The sequence below is a fragment of the Cyrtonyx montezumae genome, unplaced genomic scaffold (genome assembly GCF_038088225.1).
Source record: "Cyrtonyx montezumae isolate F1298 unplaced genomic scaffold, pur_monq_1.0 scaffold_22, whole genome shotgun sequence".
Classification (NCBI taxonomy): domain Eukaryota; kingdom Metazoa; phylum Chordata; class Aves; order Galliformes; family Odontophoridae; genus Cyrtonyx; species Cyrtonyx montezumae.
Window position 1 is genome coordinate 3,031,250 of NW_027071959.1, and position 24,182 is coordinate 3,055,431.

Sequence of the window (24,182 nt, forward strand, 5' to 3'; positions counted from 1 at the left end):
TTCATCAGTGTTCCATCTTCCTTTGAAATGCTAAGGCTGTCATAAGCAGTTCTGCACTGACAGTGTGAAAAGGTTAGATTGAGCATTAGCAGCCTTTCTGAAGTGGTATGCTGAGTTGTGTTTCTCCTTCCCAGATTAGAATCTGTATGTTTGTGGAGCTTGGGAGTCACAAGATGTTTCTTACAGAAGCAAGGCACTGCTGGTCACTGTAAATGTGTCTCTTAACACAGGGAGGGAAGTGTTTTTTAGCTCCTGCTAAGTTAAGACCAGGGTGTGAGTTTTTGCTTTTAACAGATGCATCTCTGAAGATGCTGTGACTCCGTGCTGCTAACCCTGTCACACACCATTCGTAAGCTGTTCGTGCTCTGTGTGCCTGTTACGCTGCAGGATGCTGACCCCTGAACAACTTGGTTCAAATAAACTCGTACCAAACTGCTGCTGCTGTTTGAAATAATTAGTCAGTACCTCAGTGAACAACTGAACCTGAAGAAATGAGTTACCTGTTTACTTTGCTCCTTTGTCCTCTGTGTTACTGCAGCAAAGTATCAAGAAAGAGAAAGAAGGAGATGAAAAAGGAAAGAGGAGAGGCTTTCCTAATATCTTGGGCCCACCAAGGAGACCAAGCCGACATGACAGCACTGCAAGTATGTCAGGCAAGGAAACTTATGCATCCCAAGTATGAGCTTGAAAACTAGTCTCTGTCTTTAAAAGCAAAACATGCATGCACACAAAAAGAAAACAGCGCTGAAAAGACTCAGCAGAATTATCTTCTTTAAATTAAGATCTGTTTGCCTTTAAGAACATACTTTACGTAGATATCCTGAAATACTGCTGCTTCTGACTGTTGGGAACAGGCAAAAGCTCTTTCAGCCCCGTAACAACTCTGTGTTTGTTCAGTTGGCAGAGCCATAGAGCTGCAGAAGCACCGCCATCAGAAGCATGTCCCTGCAGTGCCCTCTGTGAGCCCAGAGCCACCAGATTCGGGCAAGGTTCGCCAGAGTGGGTCCTCCAGTGATGGCACAGATGCAGTGTACCCACCTGCCAACCCAATGTCTCCTTTGGCAGTGGGTCCTTTTTCATCTCCAGAGGGAAACAAGGACAGTGAATCAGGTGAGGATGATGCTGTTGTGGAGGGACTATTATGAGTTGTATTTTAAGTGGAATATGGAAAGCACGCTTCTAATGCAAGGCACCTGACACATTAGATGTGTTTATGTCCCAGCACGTCATCTTCCTGAGTGCTCAGTCATCTTTTCAGACGCTGTCTCTGTTCGAGTCCTTATTGCAGCCAGAAATTACTGTCTGGTGGCTTTTGTCATGGTGGTGTTGGATCATCCAGTGGGGAAAAAAGCATCCTGAGGTGCTTGTCTGCACAAATCAGTGTTGCCTGGAAACATACCTAATTGAGATTTTTCTTACCAAGCTTACAAATTCAGTTCTTCTAGCTCTGAGTTGGAATGAGGCTGTGAATGAAGAGCTTGTGAAGACATACTCTAATGTACTCTAATCTGACACGACTCCTGGTGTTTCTTATTCATTCCCTCTCAGGCTCGAAGCAGACAGGAGAAGCCCCTCCTGCTAATGACTGTGTGGATGGCACACCCCGCACACCCAATACTACTTTTGAGTTCCCATCTCCCTTGGAAAACTTGCCAGAGGAGGAGGGAGAGTCTGAGAGGTAACTGTGGTGCCCCAGTGGTTAGATGTGACAGTGGCTGTGGGGCAGCTGTCGGTGGGCAGCCTACAGGTGTGGTTCCCTCCTAATTCCTTTCTTCCTTTGCAGAGTGGTAGACATGGGGACACCAAAGCCTTTTCGCAAGTAAGTGAGCTTTTAAAACTATTTAAACTTAACTGATTTGACTAATATCTTAATTGGTTCCAAAGTAGAATGCAGCAGTGTTCGTGGCTCAGAGCCAGTGCAGTTGCTTGCATGATCTTTCCTGTTCTGAAGTAACGTGTGGATGAAATGGAGCACCTGTGCATAGGACAGGTGGAGCAGATCATATGCAGATAAACCCTTTGTTCTACGAGTGAAATAGTGTTACAGCTGCAGACTGGAATTGATGGAATTGATATTCTCAGGTTTTCTTTTTAAATGTTAGCTGTGTATCTGCAATGAAATAGTAACTTGCCCTTTCTCTGACTTGCTGTCTGACCCTAAGCAAATTATTTTTCTCTAAAAGATTTATGAAAATACTACAAGAAAATATATTCACCCTTAGTTGTTCTGTAAAGGGCAGAATTGCAAAACATTCTTGTAGCTTCAGACATCTAACAGTTTATTGGAGAGCATACTTGTGTAATGCCTCACAACTGCTATGGATACTTTGATTTTTCTCTCCTTTCTTCCTTGCATCCGTGCCTAAAATGGGACTTATGTGACATATTTTTTCTCGTTAGGATGGACAGCGTTGGTTTTGCAGATGTACAAAGTGAGGATGAGCTGTATGACTTTGACATGGACATGGACCCTCCCAACTGGCAGCAGCTTGTGAGCCGAGAAGTGCTGATGGGGCTGAAACCCTACGAGATCAAACGGCAAGAAGTGATCAATGGTGAGATGGATCATTTTTCCTATCTCACCAAATGGAAAGTTGAAACCTTGTCCTGCAGGGCTTTAGAGCTGTTAAAATCTAAAACGAGGTCTTTTGTCACCCATCTGTTCAGTGCAGTGCTGCGTGTTGCTTTGGGTTTGCAGAGTTCATGTGTGTGAAACTTGTATTTGCTACTGAGAGGTGCCCAGTCAGCACCAGGTTACAATCCTGCCTTCCTCTCTCTCTTCAGAGTTGTTTTACACTGAGAGGGCTCACGTCCGCACCCTGAAGGTTCTGCATAACGTTTTCTACCAGCGTGTCACCCGGGAAGGGATCCTGAACTCCAGTGACAAACGGAAAATCTTTTCCAACCTGGAGGATATCCTGGGCCTTCATGGTAAGAGTGGCTGAGGTGCTTCTTGGCTTCGCAGTCTGAGTTGGAATTCAGGATGCAAATACCCGAGAGAAATCGACGCAGGTGACCCTGAAAACAAGATTCAGCCTCGCACAGCACTCCTCCCCTTCACACACAGTTTTCCCATTTCTGATTTGCAGAGGTGTTTTGATGAAGAACGCGTGTGCTCAGTGATTCACATGCTTGCTTTTTTGTATCAGTGTACACAGACCCTCTTGTGCTCATTCATGTTTGATGAAAACAGCAGTGCTTTGATGAATAGACTTTGTAGGGTAATGTTCCATCAGTTACGATTGTGGATGAGGAAAATATGGAAAAAAAAACCGTGGGAGGATTGATGTAATGCTTTGAAGGGTCACCGTTTCTAATTGTTTAGAGAAAGGACTGCTCAGAATCACAATTTTTGGCTCTGTCACTGGATAATCAGTTGTAAATTCTCAGGCAGGTGGCTTGAAGCGTGTTCTGCATCAGTCCTGGGTTTTTAAAAGGTCAGTGATACTGAGCCTTGGAAACGACGAGACTGGAGGGGTTCTTGGAGGTCATTTAAAGACAGGAGAGATGGAAGTGCAAAGGAGGGTTAGAACATTTTCTTAACTCTACTAAATCAGTTATGTTGCAGGATGCCTTTTTTAATGCAATTGAAATTACTGCAACTTTAGTCTTCTTAAAAGAGGTTTTAGCTTAAAAGAAATGGTAAGGAAAACTAAGTATGAAAGAAAAGTAAGGAAAACCAAGCACGTAACCTCTATTAATTCTTTTTTTTCTTTCTTTTTTTCTAAGTTGCATTGAATGATCAGATGAAAGCAGTTCGGAAAAGGAATGAGACTTCTGTTATTGACCAAATTGGAGAGGACTTGCTTTCTTGGGTAAATTCCATTTTTATTCTTGAAAACACATTTCAGAAAATGACCAATAGTGTTAGAGGTTAATGAAGGTAATTCCCAGCTAATGGGAACTGGAGGTCTGAGAGCTGTTAATTCTGTGGAGCCAACGCAGAGCTTAGGGGAAGAGGTTTAGAGAAAAGCAGAGACAACTCAAAGGGTTTTCATTTGACAAGAGGTAGGAGGAAAGAGGAGGGCATTTCTTTCGATGCTCTGGTAAAACAGGAACATAGTTCTGAAGATGTAAAATGACAGCAGGATTTTGGAAAATGTAATAGCACCATTTAGTGCAATAGCATTGAAATAAGCCTCAGGTCACCTTTGGTGCTGTTGAAGATATTTTAAAATCCTGATTTCCAGTCGTAGAATTTCGTAGCTGAGCCTCTTCGCATTTATAGCACTGTTGCAGCCTTTGTTTCAGATTTGAGATCCAAACGAGGGGAGCAGGAGCGATGTAAAATCTCTTTGGTTTTTTCAGTCTCTCCTGGGAGTCTCCTGTTTTGTTGTTTATTTTCAAGCCTACTTAATGTGGGATTGAAGATTGATGTGCTTATTCTTTTCAGATGTTCGTGCAGAAGTCTCTTGTGATTTATATTTCTGTAATCCTGCCGTTTGTCTAGTATCCCAGAAAAAAGGGGAAGAAAATGAAAATCAGATGTGGCTGGTAGTGAAAAACCTCGTTCAGTTCTCCCCTGTGTGTTGTGAAAAGCAAAAAATAGCTTGTGCATTCGTTTTTGAGCAAGCTAAAGCAAGCTAGACCATACAAATGTGATCATTACGTGTGTCTGACTAGGGTCTGGCTAAGTAGCTAAAATGCAAAAGTCAAACCAGAATCTCATTCTGCAGAGTGAGTATTTTCAGGAGTTGCTTTGCTTCATCATGGATTGGGCAGTAGGAATGGGAAGAGTTGCAGTGATAGTGTATCTGTCTGTCACATGTGGCTCTTTCCCCTTTCTTTCTTCCTTTCCTGCCTTTTTCCCCTTTCTTTCTTCCTTTCCTGCCTTTTTCCCCTTTCTTTCTTTCTTCCTTTCCTGCCTTTTTCCCCTTTCTTTCTTTCTTTCTTCCTTTCCTGCCTTTTTCCCCTTTCCCTTCTGAGACCAGTGGTGCTACATGTCTTTATGTCTGTTGACAAATCCTCCTGCTGAATTTGGGTGTGTCTAATTTTGACTTTCATGACTTTCTGGCACAGTTCAGTGGAGCAGCAGAGGAGAAGCTGAAACATGCCACTGCCACGTTCTGCAGTAACCAGCCCTTTGCTCTAGAGGTCATAAAGTCCCGTCAGAAGAAGGACTCTCGTTTCCAGACTTTTGTGCAGGTGAATTTTCTGCAGGGCTTTGAGCTGTCAGTGGCGAGGGGTTTTAGTTGGAGTTGTTGCAGTTAATGAGATTGCACTTCGCAGTGTCTTCAGATTGTGATACAGTGTCCTGCTGGGATGAGGGAAAGCACACGCTGCCCCAGGCAGCACTTCACATCTCACTTGGGTGGCTGTCTCCCAAGGATGAGTGCTTCTGTGAGAAACACTGCTTATAGCAGTGCAATTTTGATGCATACTAAAGTCAGAAGACAGATACTGTAAACCTATTCTGCCCACCAGGAAAGGGACTTGAATACTTGTGGCATTTGGAGAGGAGAACATTATCTTCATTACCACCGGCTGGGAAGAACTGCAGTAATACAAAGGTTGATGTTATTTTGAAAAATGTACTGTAGTTTTGCTATAGCATGAAGAGCTAAACTGATATCTTCCCTGTCTGGCAGTGACTGAGATTGATTGGAGATGGTGCCAGGCCTCTGCGCAGTAATGAGGGAAGGAAGCCACTGCTTTGTGAGCCCTTCCTATACGTAATTGCAAATCGAGAAGGGATGTATTGTCTGAGTGATAGATCTTGGCATTTCTTGTCTTGTATTTAATTACCAGAAAGTGAAGCAATAGACGTTTATGTGATGAATAGATGTTACACGTTCAGGTAATTATAGCCTTAATAAAAATGACAAATGTAGTTATTGTGCTGTTTAATTTTAGGATGCTGAGAGTAATCCCCTGTGTCGCCGCCTGCAGCTGAAGGATATCATTCCAACAGAGATGCAGAGGTTGACAAAGTACCCCCTTCTGCTGGATAACATTGCAAAGTACACAGGTAGAGCATTTCCACTGGGTAGCCAGTGGTTGGTGCTTGTGTCTCAGCAGGTTTGCTAAGCAAATGTGATTTCAGTGCATAGATTGAAGGGCAGCTGAATTTTACTGCTGGTCAGTGCTCTCATTGTGATCTCAGTGCTGCCTTCCTCGCAGGAGGACAGGTGAAAGAAATTCTTTCAAAATATGTACAATTAAAAAAAAATGCAGTCTTTTTTTTCTCAAACTCATTTTCCTTCTTATGAAAAATAAGAGGGGCAGGGGGATTTAGTTTGGAATAGGGTTACATATAATCACTTAAATGTAGTCTTGAAAAGTTCAAGAGGTGGAAGCTGAAGGTTTGAAGATAAAGCCACTCTGCTCATGAGATTACTGACAAAGCAGCTTGATTTGCTGATAGGTTTGGAGGAAGAAAAATAGGAATTCCTGACAGTCTTCTTTCTGCCTCCAGTGTCTGCTTCTTAATTCTTGCACCGTTACCATTTGTTACCTGTTTTCAATTATGACCACTAAACTGAAGAAAATGTTTCCTCTGTACCCTCACACTCCCGATGGTGTGTGAGTACACAGCAATGTGAGTAGCTGGAATTGCAGTCAGAAGACAAACAACAGAGGAAGAAGAGCAAGCATCATTTAACTCCTCCTTATTCATGCTCTGATAAACTAAAACTTGAGGAGCTGACACGTTGCCTCTGTGCTGTTGTTTTTGAGTAGTCATTGGCATGCTTCTTCTTTCTGTAATTTTGTAGACGTGTTTAACTCCTTTCTACAGTGTTGAAGGAAATAACTGGAAGGAATCCAATCACTGGAGATGATACTTCATTTGTTTCAGTGAATTGATTTTCAGTAATAAATATGCTCTGACAAAACACACTTTTTCTTTACCACACCAAGATAGCTAATCAGGCTATTAAGAGAAAACGCATTTAAATGGATTCCAATTTCCATGTAGATGCACTTGAGGGGGAGAAAAAGAATAAGATCTTCCAATAGCAGAAATCCCTGGTCACCCATTGCTGACACAAAGATGCAAAGAATGGAGGATCTGATAAAAACTCATCGTGGTATGCAGTTATTTAAACAAGCATGGATGGATGGAGGACACAGTTCTGAGCAAGGAAGAAAGAAATGAAAGCATCATGGAATCTAAGCCAGACTCATGTAGTGCTGAGGCTGATGAGGATCAGCATGTTTCTTAAGCAGAGAGCAAAGAGCAGATAACACAGAACAAATTGATTTTTTTAAGGTCAAATTTTCCTCGTTATTGACCAAGGGGTTATGGTGTTCTAATCAGTCCTCTGTGGAATTTGTTCACAATTCCCAGTAGGTGGGAAAAAATGAGTGCTTGGATTTGTCTCACCTACACCCCCAAAAGTCTGATATGAAATGAACTTCATCTCAAACACTGGCAGGCTGTTAATATAATATTAACTAAGAATTTGAAGCAGTTTGGACTTGGAAAGAAACACTGTCCACACAACAGAGGCCAACAGAATCCTGGTGCAGCTTTCATCATCTGTCACATCTGTACAGCACTATGGGAAGTTGTCATGTTCTTGCAGGGGTTTGAGCTCAGGTGCTGTGTGCTGCACTGGAAGTCACTTCCAGTGTAACAGGCAAAAAGGATTCTTAACAACACAAAATGCCTTTTCACGTTTACTAGCTGATAACTGTTGCAGTGTAATTTCATCACTGGTAAAAAAAAATACACTACATAAGTCTCTCTAATCATAATTAAGGAAGCCTGTGACACTCCATTATCCTTGATGAACTTGTTTATTTGCCAGTTAACTACATAGGTAATGTGGATTGTGTTAGTGAGAACTGATGGGGCTCACCTGTGTCTGTCTGGGTGTGATCTAGAGACAGTGTCTGGAAAGGGAAGTGCTGCGTGCTGTTGCTGTAGCAGTAGGTTGCTTTTTTGTGGTCAGCAAGCAGCATGACATCTGTGGCCTTTCCATCCTTTATCAGAGGGAGTTATTGCATTTCCTTGTTGTCTTGCAGAGCTGCCTGAAGAGAAGGAGAAAGTGAAGAAAGCAGCAGATCACTGCCGACAGGTCCTTAACCACGTGAACCAGGCTGTCAAGGAGTCTGAGAACAAGCAGGTGGGAGCTGAATGGGGGTAGCATCAGGGTCAGGGTGAAGGGAAGCAGGCTGTGTAATGTGGCTGGGATCTCTGCACAAGTGATTGTATATTGTGCTTAAAGGTGCTCTGTGGCACAAGTATTCCCATGAGAGCAGGAATCCCAAGCGTTTGGGAACGCAGGGAAGTACTTGTGGCTGCCTGCTGTCTGACTCTGCTGAGTTCTGTTAATCAAAGTGGCCATTTTCAGTGGTTTTTCTTCTCTGCAGCATCTGGAAGATTATCAGCGCCGTCTTGACCTGTCCTACTTAAAGCAGTCTGAGGATCCCATGATGGATGAGTTCAGGGTAAGTGGCAGCACTGAAGCAATTGCTCTGTGCATCATGATTGCAACACCGTTGCTCCATTTATGGCTCTTTCTATTACATCTCTGGCTGTACAATCAAACGGCCTTTGGAGATAAATCTTCAGTTTTGCTGTCTTCCTGAAGATCTCGTGGATGTAACCACGTGGTTCTGCACATAGGAGTGCTGGTGGATCCTGTAAGCTTAGTGAGATACCAAGTGGGTGTTCATGTTTTGATACCTTGACCACTGTCTATGCCAGTCCTGCTTACAGGTTGTGTTGTTTATTTATCACTGCTATATATTCCCCAAAGTCAGTGTGTATTCAAAGAAATTTTTATGTGCTGACTTGTCTATAAAGCTATATCCTCTAATCTTCCACAAATAAACCCACAAGCATTTAGTTAGGAAATGAAGAACTTACTGGCAGTTATGAAAGCTTGCTGTTATTGATTGTAGACTGAGACTTGGAAGGAATGACTTGTGAAAATTGTCACTTCTACTTGCCTGCAGATCTAAATGTCACAAGCACTGAAATGACTGAAGAATCCATTGACATTATAAAGTCCATCAGATCACTGGAATGCTTTTTATATCAGTATGTCATTCGTAGGCATACTTGACTTGCAAATAGAGAGCTGAGGCATTCACCAGTTGTAATACTGGAACTGCAGACTTTGTATGGACTATTTGAAAAAACCCTGGAAATCAGATGGCTTTCTAATGCCTTAAGAACTCGACTTAGAGAGAAAATTCTCCATGTAGCCAGCTCAAACATCATCAAAAGAGCAGTGAATGAGGAAAAGCAACAGCAGACACCTGTCACAAGGCGTTGGTGTACAAGCATGCCTTGTTTCTGCTCTGAGGTTCTTTTTCCACACTGGGTTTAGCTGTTCAAACTGAAGCACCTGTGGGTCTCCTTCCTTCTGATGCTCCCATGCTTTACCATCGCTTGCTTTCATAGACATTTCACAGTGCTACTTTTTTTTCCTTTTTTCTCCTGCTGACAGAACTTGGATCTCACGAAGAGGAAAATGCTTCACGAAGGACCTCTGACTTGGAAGGTTAATCGTGACAAAACCATTGGTGAGTCCTCCTTGTCAGCTGATGTGGAGTTGAGTTTGTGTGTGCTTGCTGAGAGGGAGGGAGAGAGAAAGCATTTCAGCAGTTTCCAATTATGATTCGTACTGCCACCTATAACGATGTGTCTGTGTTTCTCAAAGCTGATTAAATCATTCTTGTCAATTCTGAAATGTGCTGGAGTGTCATTAAGGCCATGCAGGGACGCAGCAGTCGGTTGTGAGATGATCCAATCCCATCTGTAGCTCTCTGCTGTAGTTTTGATGAGGAAGATTTGCAAGCTTTGCCTAGAATGGCGTAGCACTGATTAGTGCCTCTGCATGAGTAATCAAAAATGCAGCCTTTTTCTTTCTGCAGGGGTGTGATAGAAAACCATGAATCTTTAACTCGTTCTGGGTTCTTCTATGCCCTGTGCAGATCTCTACACTCTGCTTTTGGAGGACATTCTGGTGCTGTTGCAGAAACAAGATGATAAGCTGGTCTTGAAGTGTCACAGTAAGATCTTGGCGTCTACAGCTGACAGCAAGCACACCTTCAGTCCTATCATCAAACTGAACACTGTTCTGGTTCGTCAGGTGGCAACAGGTCAGTGTAACCAATGGCAAGAGCAGAGGAGGACACAGAAATGAGTGTTAGAGCAGTTGAGGAGAGGTGTTTTTGTCGAGTGTTCCCGAGTAGAACATGGAAAAATGCGTAGGCTTAATTCTTGGTTGTCCAACACCTTGCTCAGTAGCACTGCGTGAGCTGTTTAACTTCTCTGCATTGGTAATAACCTTTTTAGGCATGGCTTGAGTTATAAATAGACTTCTGTGTTCAAGTAGTCTGGTTTTATTAGATGAAAGGTTCCCTAGAAATGATAATTACTATGAGGGGAATCTGTTCCAAAGTAGTTTGGGCAGAAATGGCTCTTTTCTTTCAGGACTAACAGTCAGATTTCCTGGGCAGGAAAAGATCTATCTGTACATGACAGCACTGTAGGATTATTTCATGATCTGTTCTTTTACTGCTTCTGGATGGGGGTTGTATCCAGTCCTAGGAATTTCAGGAAGCTTTGCACAACAAGACATGGCAATGAAATGCTTCCCTCTTTGTGTTGCTCCAGATAACAAAGCTTTCTTCGTCATCTCCATGTCAGAAAACGGTGCTCACATTTATGAACTGGTGGCACAGACCGTTTCAGAAAAGAACGTGTAAGTAATTGGTTTGGGTCCATCTGCTGCTTCATTCGTTGGACCTGAGAGAGAGCTTTTGTATCTGCTTCTGTGTAGTAACTGTGCAGGTGTTCACAAGCTACCCGAGATCATTTGTGTGATATGTAGAAACTGTTGCTGTGTGCCGTGTATTAAACAAATCAGTGCTGCGTGGAAGGTTACGTAATGCTTGCATTTATATTTATACATAAATACAACTCAGCAGCTCCTGCTAAGGTCCTGTCACTCATTTCCTTCTGCTGGAGCATCCTGGTGAGGTGAGCATTGTGCTGTGCTGCTTCACTCGTGGCTGCAAGGTATTACCAAGGCACTGACTGTAACAGGATTTAAAAAAACAACAGGATTAGACGTTTCTGTTGATAAGAAAAGCAGTAATTGTATTAGCAGGATTTAAAAAGTGTTAAATAGAGCAGTATCCGTTATGCCTCACATCTTGCATGTTTTTATGTGATGTTTTTATGCAGATGGCAGGACCTTATAGCTCAGATGGCAGGGAATGTAAAAATGGAGAGTAGCAGAAGAGTGATTCCTTTACCACAGTCGGGACCTGGCGAGTAAGTAGCAGCTGGAGGAGGAAGGGCTGCTTCTTGTGTCAGCCAAAGCAGTGATTGGCATGCAGCACTCAAACAACACGTTCTTTTAGTCACCTGTATCTTTCTTCCCTGCAGAGAAGAGCGTGAAGAAGAGGAGCAGCAGAAGCTCAAAGACCAGCATGACATTCCTGCCAGCAGCATTCAGAGCCCAGGTAGTGCTGCAGTCCGGGTAAAGGCTGTTGGTAAATTGGATACACAGAGTGCAGATGTGCCAAGGCACGCTCCTCGCGTCCTGGAGCATTGATGTTTTTGTGGAGTGAAACAATTTCTCCACAAGTCATGTAAAGAAATGATACTGAAGCTCCTGGAAACATACCTCTTACTGTTCCCATTATAAATCACAGAAAAAGATTGGTTTTCTCCCTGGAAATGAACAGCCTTTTACCAAGGCTGTGCTCAAGAACTATTCCTTAGCATTTTCAGAGGTTACAAGAAGTGGAATTTTCTGCAGTTTAACATCAAATTTGACACAGTTGTTCAACCTGAAAGCGTGTTTTCTGTTTTCTAGACAAAGATTTGGGCCTAGACTCCCCGTTGATACTGAATGCTCAGACTTCACCCACCATGTCTGAAAAATCCGAGGTGGAAAGTCTTCTTGTGACAGAAAGGCGGTTTGAGAAAGTGCAGCAGGCAGACCTGGCACTTAAGGAGTCTCCCTCGTGCTACGAGCACACAGCCACCAATTTACCTTCAGTATCAGGAGGGCAGTGGGCATTGGATGCATTAAGGAACTGTAAGTACCTGTGAGCGTTGCTTTGGAGATGGGATTTGTTAGATCGACCTTCTGAGCTAAAATAATTTTAATGCCCCTTTCTATTAAATAAGATTTTTCTCTGTGCTGTAGCTGACAGCATGGCAAATCAAAGTGAATGTGACACGAAGGAATTCTGAGTTCTGAATGCATAGCACCAGTCCCTTCAGCCATGGGCATCTCACTGCTTTGCTGTTGTTTTTTTCTGTAATCATGAGTTGTTACTTATCACCCACAAAGTGCTTTGATGACAGAATCACACTGCAGAGCTTTGTGCAGTCGTTGCCAGTCAGCAGATTTCTAGTTACCCTACGGACGTCCACTCACAGGGGTGCAGGACAGGAGGGGTTGGTTGAGTTGCAGGCATCTTTCTTTGGCAGAATCATGCTGATGAGGTTGGACGTTTTACACGAGCTCTACAAAGTCTGGATTCAGGTTTTCTCAGGAGCTGGCTGTGATCAGATTGGTACTTGTCTGTGCTGATGAACGGATAATTCTGCAGAATTGTTTGTGGGTTTTGAAGCACTCCCTCTGTTCTGCACTGTACCTTTTTTTCAGAGGAAGAAAGCAGGGCTGTGCAACCCACTTGATCAGACCCAGCATTCTAATTCCTCACGTTTCTAAATATAACTTCCTAAAATTTGAATGAAATCATTAATCCTTGCATCTCTCCCTGGCAATTCGGAAATGGACACCAAGTCCCTGAATTGCACTTGAAGGGAATACTCTGTACTGCTTCTCTGAGGGTCATTTGCTGTCACTAGAATGCAGAGCATTCATATCCTTGGCCCCAGTTCCCTTTTCTCTCTCTCCTCTCTCCAAGTAATTACAGTCCTCTGCGATCTAACGTTTTACCTCGGAGCTTCTGATCCATTTTCTAGGATTCAGAACCCTTTCCAGTTGTCAGTGCTGTACAGATGTTCTTAGTGCTCATTTTCAGAGGCCAACGATAAGAGGATCTCAGCCTGTGGGCTGTGTACAGGTGGTATTAGTGACCCAGCATCTCTTGGCCGTGCAGATGCAGTGGGGCAGCCCCTAACAGCAGCTGTGGGTCTCGTGTTTTGACAAGGGCCTTCCCCTTAGCTGAGGGACTGCTGCATTGTGTGTGCCCATGGATTTTCTTGGGCGTTGTGTGAGCATTACGTGGCAAGAAGGAACGGTGCACTTGTGCTCTTGGCAGTGTGGTATTTGTGCATGGAACAATGCGTCCTTAATATGAAGTGTTTGGTTGGGATAATTTGAGAGCTAAAGGGATGTGGGTTGAAGTTCAGATAAGAATAAATTTACATGAAATTGCAGGGAAAATTTTGGATCTGTCATTTCAACATCTAGTGGAACATGCTGAGCGTGCCACTTCCAAGTCGGGGTCCCACTGTTACTGCCTTTGTATTCTGGTTCATTTGGAGGGGGGGGGAGCACCCAGACACCCACCTGCCCTCCAGCCCAGTTGCTGGACAGCTTCAGCAGATGATTTCTCTGTCCCAAGCAAGGTGGTGCTTTGGACTGATGTGTTTGCCCTTCCTTGTAAGGTGAAATGTGGAATCAGGCCTTGGTACGGTGCTTCAGACCTTCTCTGTTTTCACCCCTCTCTCCCCTCCCGAGAGCACTGAGAGGTCTGGCTGCTCCGGGACCTCTCTTTTTGAAAGAGAGCACTTTATTTCTGGTTCTGTCTCTGCTGTGGAGCACACGGTCTGGAAATCTTTGCCAATGTTGCCTCTGCTTGCAGTGGACTTGCTGAAGAAGCTGTTGGTCCAGCAGCTTGGCTTTGCTGAGAAGGGGACCCTTGAAGACCGGCAGCGCTTTCCCAGGTTCAGGACCGTCTCCCAAGAGGCCCAAACAGAGAGCAGAAGTGAGCTTGGACTTCAGCACTCTGACCATAACAAATTTCACCAGCCTGGAGCAGACCCCATGCTTCCAAGAAGCGGAACTAACGAGCCCATGGCTAATTATGGCCTCCGGACTTCAGCTGAATCTCCAGCTCCAGGGGATGCCATGCAGCTGGGGGTGAGAGACCCCAGACCCAGCAGTAACTTAGTGATGGACCGCATGAGTATGAACCTGGAGGTCTCTGGAGCAGAGCTGGAAGGGGTGGGTGCTGATGAGAGTGGGGAGCATTTTTTTGATGCCCGAGAAGCTCACAGTGATGAAAACCCATCTGAAAGTGAGCTAATGGAAAGGAAGGAGGAGGAGGATGTGCAAATACGGATCTCAGGTGAGCTTGCTTCCTTCCCTGATCAAATGGCAGTCTCTCCCAGCTCAATACTGGAGGTCTGGGTTCAGTTTTAAACAGGGAATACTAAAGAAAGCCACGGTGTGTTTTCCTAGGGAAGCTTCGTTTGCTGATGCAGTTTAGGACATTTATTTAAAGTTAGTTCTTTAGTCCTTGACAGTCATTTTAGCCCAGAAAAGAGCTGAGCAAACACGTACCTAATGAATTTTCTATTTTATGAAAGAAGAAACCAAAATCCTGTGGGGTTAATACACTGTGACAAACTGTATTTACAGAGGCCTGGGCACAATGCAAGCTCTTGATTGCTATTGCCACTGGACCGTGTTATCTCTCAGCTGACGGTTGGAACCTGTAGGAAAAATATTTTCCCTGCAGGCAAAGCATTGCTTTAGTCCATACACAGAGCCATGGCTCGGGCTATTTTGTAGTGATTGAGTTGGCTTCCCCTGATTGAGCTTTGGAAGGAAAACTTACAGTTCAGCTTGGCACTGCAATTGTCTCCAGCGACCTCGCCCCGGGTCTGAAGCTCTTAAAAGCTTATTATTATTTCTGTTATTATTACATATGCTATATTTGGCAGTTGCCTGAGCATCTCAAAACGTCTCTCTTCTACCCTTCAAGAAGGTTGTGGAGCTGTTAACTCAGCAGAAAGGCAGCTCGGAGGCAGCAGCTGTAAGCACCTTCATGGGACTTTGCACACTTTGCATTTGGATAGTCCTGTGATTTTTGATCAGCCGAAGTGGTGACCCTGCACTAAATTTAGCACACGAGCTTATCCTATGCATGTTACAGTGCAAGGAGCCACTAGCAGGTAGTAGGTTCTTGAAATCTCTCCTCTGAGAATATGCTTTTATTTAAGAATTGGATTCTCTTGTAAGCCAATTTGTGACCATCCAAACGCTGCCTTCCAAGCATGCATTGGAAATCATTCGTCTTTCCCTGAGTTTCAGAAACACTTTAAGTTATTAAAAGTGAGCCAACAACGTGAAGCATCTGATCACTTGTCACTGCTCACACTGTTTGCTTTTGTAACAAAATCAGATTGACCTGATCTCAGTCAGATCTGCTTTCATGTGCAAGCTGTAATGCTGCAGAGAAATTACTTAATGTAATTCCGTTGCTAGATACACTTTGTGAGTGTGTTTGTATCCATAATTGTGTTATCTTTTAACATGCTTTCTGCAAGCTGCATTTTAAAGCTAACCCACCTACGTGTGCTCAGTGGAGGTGCAGGTCAGCAATGGAGCAGTCTGGGTTGGTGGGTGCCGTGAGTATGTGTGAAGGATTTTCAGACTGGAAGCAGAGAGCTGGGGAAAGCAGGAGGGGAGGTGATGAGTTTGGTCACATCATTCTCCAGCTGTGGTCCCCAGACTGGCAGAGCTCAGCTCAGAACCAAGCTAATCTGGTCTCATGCAGCCACTGTTCTGTGTTGTGTTCACAGTCCCAAGAGTTGGGCCTCTCCCCACTTGTCTTCCTTAAATTCTGCTTAAACCATCTACAGTTCAGTGCTTCCTGGTGACAGCAGAACCGAGGTGTGAGTAACAAGCTGTTCTCTCAACAGGAAATTATTTGATCCTCGATGGATACGAAGCAGTGCAGGAGAGCTCCACGGATGAGGAGGTGTCATCTCTGGTTCTCCAGGGTGCTGCAGGTGGACGCACCTCTTTGGACTCTGCTCAGCAGCAGCCCCTTTCCCCACGGGACACGCAGTCGGACGGAGGGAGCTCCCCATTTGCAGAGGAGATGATGGTCTCCCGCTGGGGGGGAGTGGAAGAGCCCTGCACAGTTGTAGCAAGTCCTCACTTCTGGTCTATAGAGTCCCGCGTGCAGATGATGCAGTACATTCAGAAGATAGAGAACGACCTTGAAAAGTTAAAGGTATAGTATTTCTGTTTGCACTGTCCACGGTTTCGGGTTTGATTTAGAAAAGAAGTTGAAAATTTTGGGGGAGGGGGTCGTGACTGTTTTGGTCTCTGGCTCTTACCTCTGGAAGCCACTGAAGGAGGCACTCGGTGCCATTTGCTTGCACTGGCTGAGGGTTACAGTCCTGCTGGAGGTATGTGCATGCTGCTTTGCTTTCAGTTTGGAGCCGTTCTTCAGGGACAGGACAAAAGTTCATGTCTGCAAATGGGGGAGTTTTGAAGGGACCTCTGGCCTAACGTGTATCACCTACTGACATACAAACATGTGTTGACTCTTGTTGTGTGCTGCTGCCTGCAGGAGGAGGCAGGAAGTTGCACGAGGGTAATAATGAAGCTTTCAACTTCACTATATCCAGAATAATTTTTTGTATGTTTAGAACGTTTACCCATACAGCGTAGCATTTGCTGTAGGAGACTTAAGGTAATCCTGATCAACACGTGAAGTTCATAACCAGCCTTAAATTGAACTCAAACATGAAGAGGAGTGGAATATTGTGTGGGAAGGGAAGGCTGAATGAAGGTCCTGAGATCCCGTGTGGGTCACTGTAGCAACAAAGATGATTCCAGTCTGCTCTCCTGCAGCAAAACTCATCTTTTCCCATTCGAAGCCCTCTTCATTCGCTTGATAGAGTGAGACAAAGCCACTGGAGGGGTGTTTTTGTTTTTGTTTTTTCAGGAGGTTGAGGAAGACTACATCATTCTCCGTCGCCAAGGGCTGGCTGGGTCAGCCTCCACAGGAGAGCACTCAGGTATGCAACCAGACCTTCTGGAATGGGTAGTGTGTGGCACAGTGACATCAGACATGAACCAAAGAGGGCACAGTCAGTTGTTAACATTTTGTACACACAAATAAAAAGCTTCATCTGCTTCAGCATCTCCACCAGGGTGTTGATTCCAAGAAAGGTCAGATGAATCCAATGAATCCCACAAGTGCAGAGGAGCTTGTTCACCTGAACCTCCATCTGAGGATGTGCAGCTTCTCTTCTAAGAAGGCTGGGTCAATGTAAACTCCTAAACAGAGATTTCTGAATGTGTGGGGTGATTCCAGTCTGTCCTCTTTCTCTGAGAGGTCTCTGGCACTGTGTGAAGTGGCTGCTGTGGGTCTCTAAGTTGACCCCTGGCACTACATAGCTGCTGGAATTCAGGTTAAACGTTTGCTCTCTCTCTCACATCAACATGCTTTCCCTGCTGGTGCTAGTTTTCAGAGATATCAGACAGTCATAGAATCACAAGGTTGGAAAGGACCTATGGGATCATCTGATCCAACTGTCCACCCATTCCCATTGCTACCACAAGCTGCTGAACCATATCTCGTAGCTCCTCATCCAGACAACGAGTCCACCAGCTCCCTGTGCAGGCCATCCCAGGGCCTGACCACTCTCTGAGATAAAAAGTTTATCCTTATGTCCAATCTAAACCTCCTCTGGTGCAATTTGTGGCCGTTTCCTCGGGTCCTGTTTGTTGCCTGGGAGAAGAGGCCGAACCCCTCCTCATCACAACCTCCCTTCAGGAAGCTGTAGAGTCATCTCTCATTGCCCCCTCCTCTCACTACCATTGTTTTTTCTTTTTCCTCCATCAGAGAAAAGTTAGTCATGTTTTCAGGATGGCTGAAGATTGGATGAAGGAGCATCAGGACCCAGCACCCGCTGTCTTCCTTATGGACTTAAGACAAGAGGGTTTGGACCATCCAAACATGAACCATCCTTTAGCAAAGCGGGCATGGGTGCTTTTCCTGTGGGGCATCTGCACTATCTTATCAGTGAGGGAGTCTGTTCAATTCTGCTCCTCCTCCCCTTGCTACCAGAAATTCTTTTTTTTTTTTCAAAACAGAAAAACCAAACCAAATGTACAGAGCTTTGGGTGTAGGATATAAAAAAAAAAAATGTATTTAGACATTTAAAAAAAGAAAAAATCATTGTATTTATTTGACTTCATTCCGTGTATCAAAAGCACATTTTAATTTTTTTAATCTGCCTTTTTGTTGTCGTTGTTGTTGTCGTGGTTCTGTTATAATTGGGTAGTGACAGTTGTAGCCCTGTGCATCCAGTACACTGTGCCTCCCCCCAGCTCCTGAGCCTCTCTGGGTCCCAGGGGAGGGGGTGTGCACGTGTGCAAGTGTACCTTCACTTCACTGCACTGTGCACTCCCTGCTGGCGCCAGGACTGCCACGCAAAGAGCTTCTTATGAAGGTGTCACAGTGACCTGTGGCTGGGACTGTGTGTGTTCAACGGTTGCATGGGAAATGCTCACGTCACTACGTGTCCAGCAGGAGTTTTCCATGCACTAAGTAGCCAGGCACTTGGGCAGAGCTCTTCCCTCCCCCCCAGCTCTCTCCCATTAGGGTTCTCCTTTGTTGACACGTGAGGCGAAACTGGGAGAGGAGAATAGGTTTAATTTCTTTCCTGACTTCGTTGGCTTTGATCATTGTCTCCTTTGTAAAGTGATAAAAAAAAAAAAAAACTCTTGGACCTGCAGCACTTTTGTAACTCTTCTCTGGATCAAAAAAAAAAAAAAAAGAAGAAGAAAATGCAAACCCAGAAGTGTTTCAAAGATGTGGGGCGGATGGGTGTCCGTCCCTGATTCACTACTGAATGAACAAGGGCTGCCATGAGTTAGCCACAGGTACTGCTGATTATAGGGCCAGTAAATTCTAGTACCTGAACGTATGTCTTGCTGAGGGCTCGGGGTGTTCGGTTGTTGTATCTTTTTTGTGCCAATGTGTTCTCACTGAAACAGAGATGTGCAAAGCAAGGGAGGCTGAGGCAGCTCTCCAGCACTTCCCTGGGCCAGTTCTGATGGGGTTTGGGTTGGGAACAAGGTGTAACCATCAGCCTCTGCTGGCCGTGCACTGCCCTGGGCTCGGTCCTGGGGTGGCTGTGCAAGTGGGGCAGCTCTGGTGCAAAGCATGCAAGGCAGTCTCTTTTTCCACCCCCTTTCCAAGTTTTAAGCTGTTGAACAAACCTGAACTGAACAGCATGCCAACCCCATAAATCCCATCAACCCATCAGAACTGCAGTAGCTGCTGCAATTGCGTGGATCATGAAGTGCTGAGGATCTGTCTTTGGTCAGCAGAAAGATCCCTGCTCCTTTCAAACCAACGTTTTCTCGTAAGCTGTTGGCAGAGATTCAGATCTCTCTCTTTTTTTTTTTTTTAATTTAGCTGAAAAAGAGATCCTTGTTCTTCTTCCATTAGGAACAGGCAAGGGATAAGTTCATGCAGAGAGGATTTGGGGCCTGGTGTGAACGAAGGAGCCTCGGTCCCTCACAGAGCAGGGAGGAGTTCCTCTTTTGGAAGAGCTGATTGCACACGGTATCATTGTTCACCAGCAGGAGCATTGCACTGCCAACACAACAAGCCAAAGTGTTCTCTTCCATGCTGGCAGGAGCTGCTTCTTCCTCGGGCCCCGCTCAGGCCCGTCCTGCTCACCCCATGGACACACTGTCAGTATTAGCCAGGAGCTCCCCTCCTCCCCAGCCCTCTGGGATGTCCCCTCCTCACCTTCAGCAGCACGGTTCCTTCGGTTGTGGGCATCCATCCGCTCTTCCTCTGCTGAGCCCCACAAGTAGGATGCTGCCTCATAGTGATGCTGCAGCTTTACCTGATCCTGCCAGAAAGGGAGCTGGGCTGCAGCTCCCCTACAGAAAAGGACTCCCCTCCCCACCCCACCCCCCCTTGGGCAGTCGGCACGATGCTGGTCTGCATCCCACACTCCAGAAACACGAGCACAATGCTGGATGTGAGCTGGGACGAGGCCAGGGGCAGCTCTGTCCCCTTCTCCTCTCGGGATGCTCAGGGGGAAGCATCCTTGCTTCGTGCTGGGCTGGCAGGTGGCAGTGCAGGAGCTGTAGGAGCAGTGGACCGATTGAATGCAGTTGTATGGCAAACAGAAAGGTCACGCCGTGCTCTGTCCTGGGGGGGGTTTCTGTTTCAGCCCTCCTGCTGCTGCTGCATTGCTCATCCCAGCAAACAGGGCATTACTCCTCTGGAGAAATGGTGGCAGGGTCAGGGATCCTTCCCCTCCTGTGTGCATTAACCTGGAATAGTGAGGGATTCCTTTCTACCCTCTGGCACATCTACTGTATGGCAGACCTCAGGCCGTGCCTCGCTGTGCGGAAGGAGCTGGAGCTAAATGCACTTTTCAGGATTCCCTTCCCCCTCCCTCCAAGCCATAACGTTACCCTTTCTTCAATCCCAGTTTCCAGGGTAAGAAAGCATTCTGATTTGCGACTGTACATTCCTTTTCTCAGCCTGGATGGCAGAGCAGGGCAGTGCTCCCTGGTTTCTGTTCCCCAGTGCATCCTTCCTCCAACGTTGCCCTTCCTCCCCCAACCTCGAGGTGGTACCCACCGTTGTTTTCACTCTCTGCTCCCCAAAGAAACCCCCCCCCACCCCCCAGAGGTGCCAACTGACACGCAGATGTACTGCAAAAGGGACACTGCAGCCAAAACACTGCTGTTGGGTTTCAAATTCAGTCCTTCGGAGCTCCCTCCATTCTTAGAACGTTTTTATTTGCTTTGTACGACACACAATCACGTACTCTTAACAGAGATTTACTTTAAAGAGAAGGAGAAAAGAAAAGAAAAAAGAAATCTGGAGGTATTCTTTAAAAAGTACACGAGAAATCTTTATGAATAATCCTGTATTTTTACTGATCATGTTTGAATGTCTAAAAAAAGACTTTATTGCTCTAATTATCCAGATGTATGTTTGTAAAATAGCTCTTTTATGACTTTAGCTGATAAGGTTGGATGTTTCTGGAATTAAATATTGGTCACTTAATAAAAAAAAAAAAAGAAAAAAAAATCTTGTTTTCAGGATCTGGGAAATAGAAAATTTACGCGTTTCAGATATCATTAAAGAAGCTTAAAGGAAAGCAGCTGTGAGTGGTGGTGGTTTTTTTGGGGTGCAGCTTTGTTGCTCTGGGGCACGGGGAGCCCTCCTCGGGGGCAGCACGCCGCGGGCACAGCAGAGGATGGGGCTGTGCTGCTCTCCGGGTCGGCAGTGCTCTCACGGGTGGGATGGGGGAAGGGGGGATGTGCTGCACGTCCCGCTCGGGTACGCTGCCGTCTGTAGGCGGCCTTTCAGCGCAGCTCATTGCCAGCCGCCGTCATGAAGCCTTTTCTGGACTCGTTTCTTCCCCTGCAGCATCGCTGCTCGGCTGGAAAGCTGCGGCTTCGCGTCGCCGTCATCCTGCTGTGCTGCCATGGGGGTTTGCTCCTGGTGACAGCACAGGAGCTGAGCGCTCCCTCCTGCTTTTCCTTCTGCAGTGTGTGTGTGTATGAAGTTTCTGGAGAGCTTGCTGTAATATAATCGGTAATCAGAGCCCTATTATTCTCTCCTAATGATGCTGCTCGTGTTTTGCCTGTTTGAATGTTATTTTATATATTCCCTTTATTGCGCTGCTGTAAATAAATGATTCCACGTAAACAGCTGAGCTGCTCCTGCAGCCCGTGCCCTTGAATCCGTGCAGGGATGGGGGAGACCTCACTGCACCTTCCAGAGCTCTTTCACACGCATTCAGTCCTGGATTTCATCTCGCTGCCTCCACACGTGGGGGAGAAGAGCAGCAGGGAGGACTGGAGCTCTTCAGTCCCAGGAGTGTGTATGGTTTGGTTGACCCCATGACCTCGCTGGCCTTTTCCAACCTCAGAGGTCCTACACGTTCTGGGTTACATTGTTGGGACGTTTTTCCCTCTATCACCCATTCACACACTTCAGGCAGTGGCTGTTTCCCCCCCAAACACTGGGGCACATTGGAAGACCCCAGCAGCACCACTCCCCTTCTCCTCTCCATACAGCTGCAGCTCAGCACCCAAAATATCTCCTCCTCCTCTTTCCTGCAGGAGTTTGTTTGTTTCCAGATGTCTGCGGCTCATTCAGCGCTGAAGTATTTCCCCCCATCAATATTTGAACCTCCTTGGTGATGTTTACTCAGAATAAACGGCGTTAAGTGGAGCTCCATGGGTAGGAGAGTACATCTGTGCTCCTGTCGGCCCTCTGGAGGCTTTGCTGTAGTTTATACGGTCTGGATCCGTTGTCCACGAGCACATCTCCTTCCCCCTCCTCTTGGAGGTTTGATTTCTTTGTGGGTGCCCCCTCGCTGGAGGTTGAATGGGGCTGTGAGCAGCCTGCTCTATGGGGGGGTGTCCCTGCCTATAGCAAAGGTTTGGAACGAGGTGACCTTTGAGGTCTTCCCAACCCAACCCGTTGTCTGCTTTAGCAGCCAGGTTGGGCCACGGCGTTGTCTTCTGAAGGTGGTTTCCTTCTCCATCGCTCTCTTTTTGTAATTGTTTCTCACCTGAAAGTCTCTCTGTCATCACAAAGGTGCATTGCAGAGGGCTCTGTGCAGTGGGGGAGCACTCCCAGATCCCCGTTGGGACTGCAAATGCTGAGCATCCGAGAGATGGGCCGAGCAATGGGAGGGAGCAGATGAGGTTGGAGCCTTAAACTCAGAGGCAGAAGGAGAAGGGGAAGAGGGGAGCGTGGCTCAGCCCATCCCATTGACAGTGGGTGGGACCACTCTGTGCTCAGCCCTGAGCCCATCGCTGTGCCCAAACCCAGCCCAACAACAGCACCTGGAGGGATGTAGTCATAAATGAAAGGGAAACACAGCTGGGATGTAGGGGAGCACTGTGCCATGCTGGGAATGAGGGGTCCCGGGGTGTCCAGGTGGGCCCATCTGTGGAGGGGGATTGCTCACTGAGTGATGAGCTGTGGCTGTTGTCCTGCAGGGAGTGATGTGTAAGGGATGAGCTCGAAGCTCCTGTTCCCTGCGTGCCCTGTGAGCAATCTGTCTCTGGAGCAGAGGCGGATTTTCTCTTGTGAAGTTGATTCTGTTTCTCTTTCATCCCAGCAGGAGGGGAAGATGAATTTCTGTCAAATGAGAGTTCATTGCTCCAAAAGCAGGAGTCCAGCTAATAGATGGGTTACAAGCTTTGTTTTTCTCACTTCTAAAAAACAAACAGCCAAACTGGGAAACAGAACCACAGTACAGTGGAGGAGGACAGAGCAGCACAGCCCACGGAGACACTGCCTGGGAACCAGCCCTGGTGCAGCGTTCCTGGTGCCCTATAGCTGAGGAATGCTATGGGGCAGGTCCTGTCCGCCCCACTCCTGGCTCCCAGCACTGTGGGATGTCTCTTTGCATGGAGATTTTAGGAGCTGTGTGGTGGTGCATCTCACCCCGTGCTCCCAAGGCAGGGCAGGTGGGGCCAGAGGGGGCTGTAAGGCCCTTTCCACCTCAAACCATTTCATGGTTCTGTGATTGTACAGAATGTGGGGAGAAGAGGGGCTGTGGGTGACAGAGGTGAGGCCCAGAGCAAGAAATGAGGTGGGATATGTGGGCAGAAGGCAGAGCCCTTCCAGAAATCAAGCATTCCTCCCAGGAGTGCTGAGTCTTAGGAAAACTGATCCCATTTGGAAGCAGCGCTCCCTGCATCCCAGCTTCCTTCATCCCTCCATCCCCGCACCCCTCTATCCTGCCCACATCCTCCTCGCTCCGTCCCTCCATCAGCCCCCACAGGCATCCCTCCACCCTCAGTCCTCTGCACCCCTCTATCGTGCCCCGTCCTTCTCTTTCCCTTCATCCCTCCACCCTGCACTGCTCACCCCGGCCCCATCCTCCTCTCCACCCTATCCCATCCCTCTACCCCTTCCCTTGCCTCCTATCCCATCCCCATCCCATTCCCCCGCCCCTTCCCCTCCTCCCACCCCATCCCACCCCTCCTCCCTCCCCCTGCCCCTCACCCCCACCCCCCCCCGCCGCCCCCCGCCCCCTGCACTTCCCCCTGTGGCCGCTGGGGGCCCCGATCAGGCGGAGCGGACCCGGAGCACCGCGGGCAGAGCCGCGCCGCGCAGGTAGGAGCAGCCCGGGGGGGCAGCGGGGCAGTGCCGTGGGGTACCCACCTCGCGATGTGGGGGAACCGAAGTTGGGAGAGTGCGGGGAGCCGGGAGGGGGGAGGGGGTGGTGGTCCGGGGGATGCTCCGCGCGCGGCGGAGGGGCG

The 24,182-nt window shown here is 46.7% G+C and overlaps 1 protein-coding gene across 4 annotated transcripts in view; it reads left to right on the top strand.

Moving 5' to 3' along the window:
• Positions 1–18,147, top strand: part of ARHGEF12 (Rho guanine nucleotide exchange factor 12) — a 60,798-nt gene extending 42,651 nt beyond the window's left edge. For 2 of the 4 annotated variants that reach the window (XM_065738481.1, XM_065738483.1), the window contains 21 exons: positions 539–653; positions 898–1,110; positions 1,549–1,678; positions 1,784–1,819; positions 2,401–2,555; positions 2,785–2,931; positions 3,730–3,815; positions 5,020–5,145; positions 5,854–5,968; positions 7,969–8,069; positions 8,317–8,394; positions 9,402–9,477; positions 9,889–10,056; positions 10,574–10,661; positions 11,147–11,236; positions 11,351–11,427; positions 11,784–12,008; positions 13,753–14,238; positions 15,818–16,134; positions 16,855–16,927; positions 17,758–18,147. In XM_065738481.1, coding sequence (XP_065594553.1) covers positions 539–653; positions 898–1,110; positions 1,549–1,678; positions 1,784–1,819; positions 2,401–2,555; positions 2,785–2,931; positions 3,730–3,815; positions 5,020–5,145; positions 5,854–5,968; positions 7,969–8,069; positions 8,317–8,394; positions 9,402–9,477; positions 9,889–10,056; positions 10,574–10,661; positions 11,147–11,236; positions 11,351–11,427; positions 11,784–12,008; positions 13,753–14,238; positions 15,818–16,134; positions 16,855–16,927; positions 17,758–17,768 — 2,913 coding nt within the window. In that variant the 3' untranslated portion in view covers positions 17,769–18,147. The remainder of the gene's footprint in view (positions 1–538; positions 654–897; positions 1,111–1,548; positions 1,679–1,783; positions 1,820–2,400; positions 2,556–2,784; positions 2,932–3,729; positions 3,816–5,019; positions 5,146–5,853; positions 5,969–7,968; positions 8,070–8,316; positions 8,395–9,401; positions 9,478–9,888; positions 10,057–10,573; positions 10,662–11,146; positions 11,237–11,350; positions 11,428–11,783; positions 12,009–13,752; positions 14,239–15,817; positions 16,135–16,854; positions 16,928–17,757) is intronic. The other 2 variants (XM_065738482.1, XM_065738484.1) reach the window with 1 other exon arrangement.
• The last annotated feature ends 6,035 nt before the right edge of the window (positions 18,148–24,182 follow it).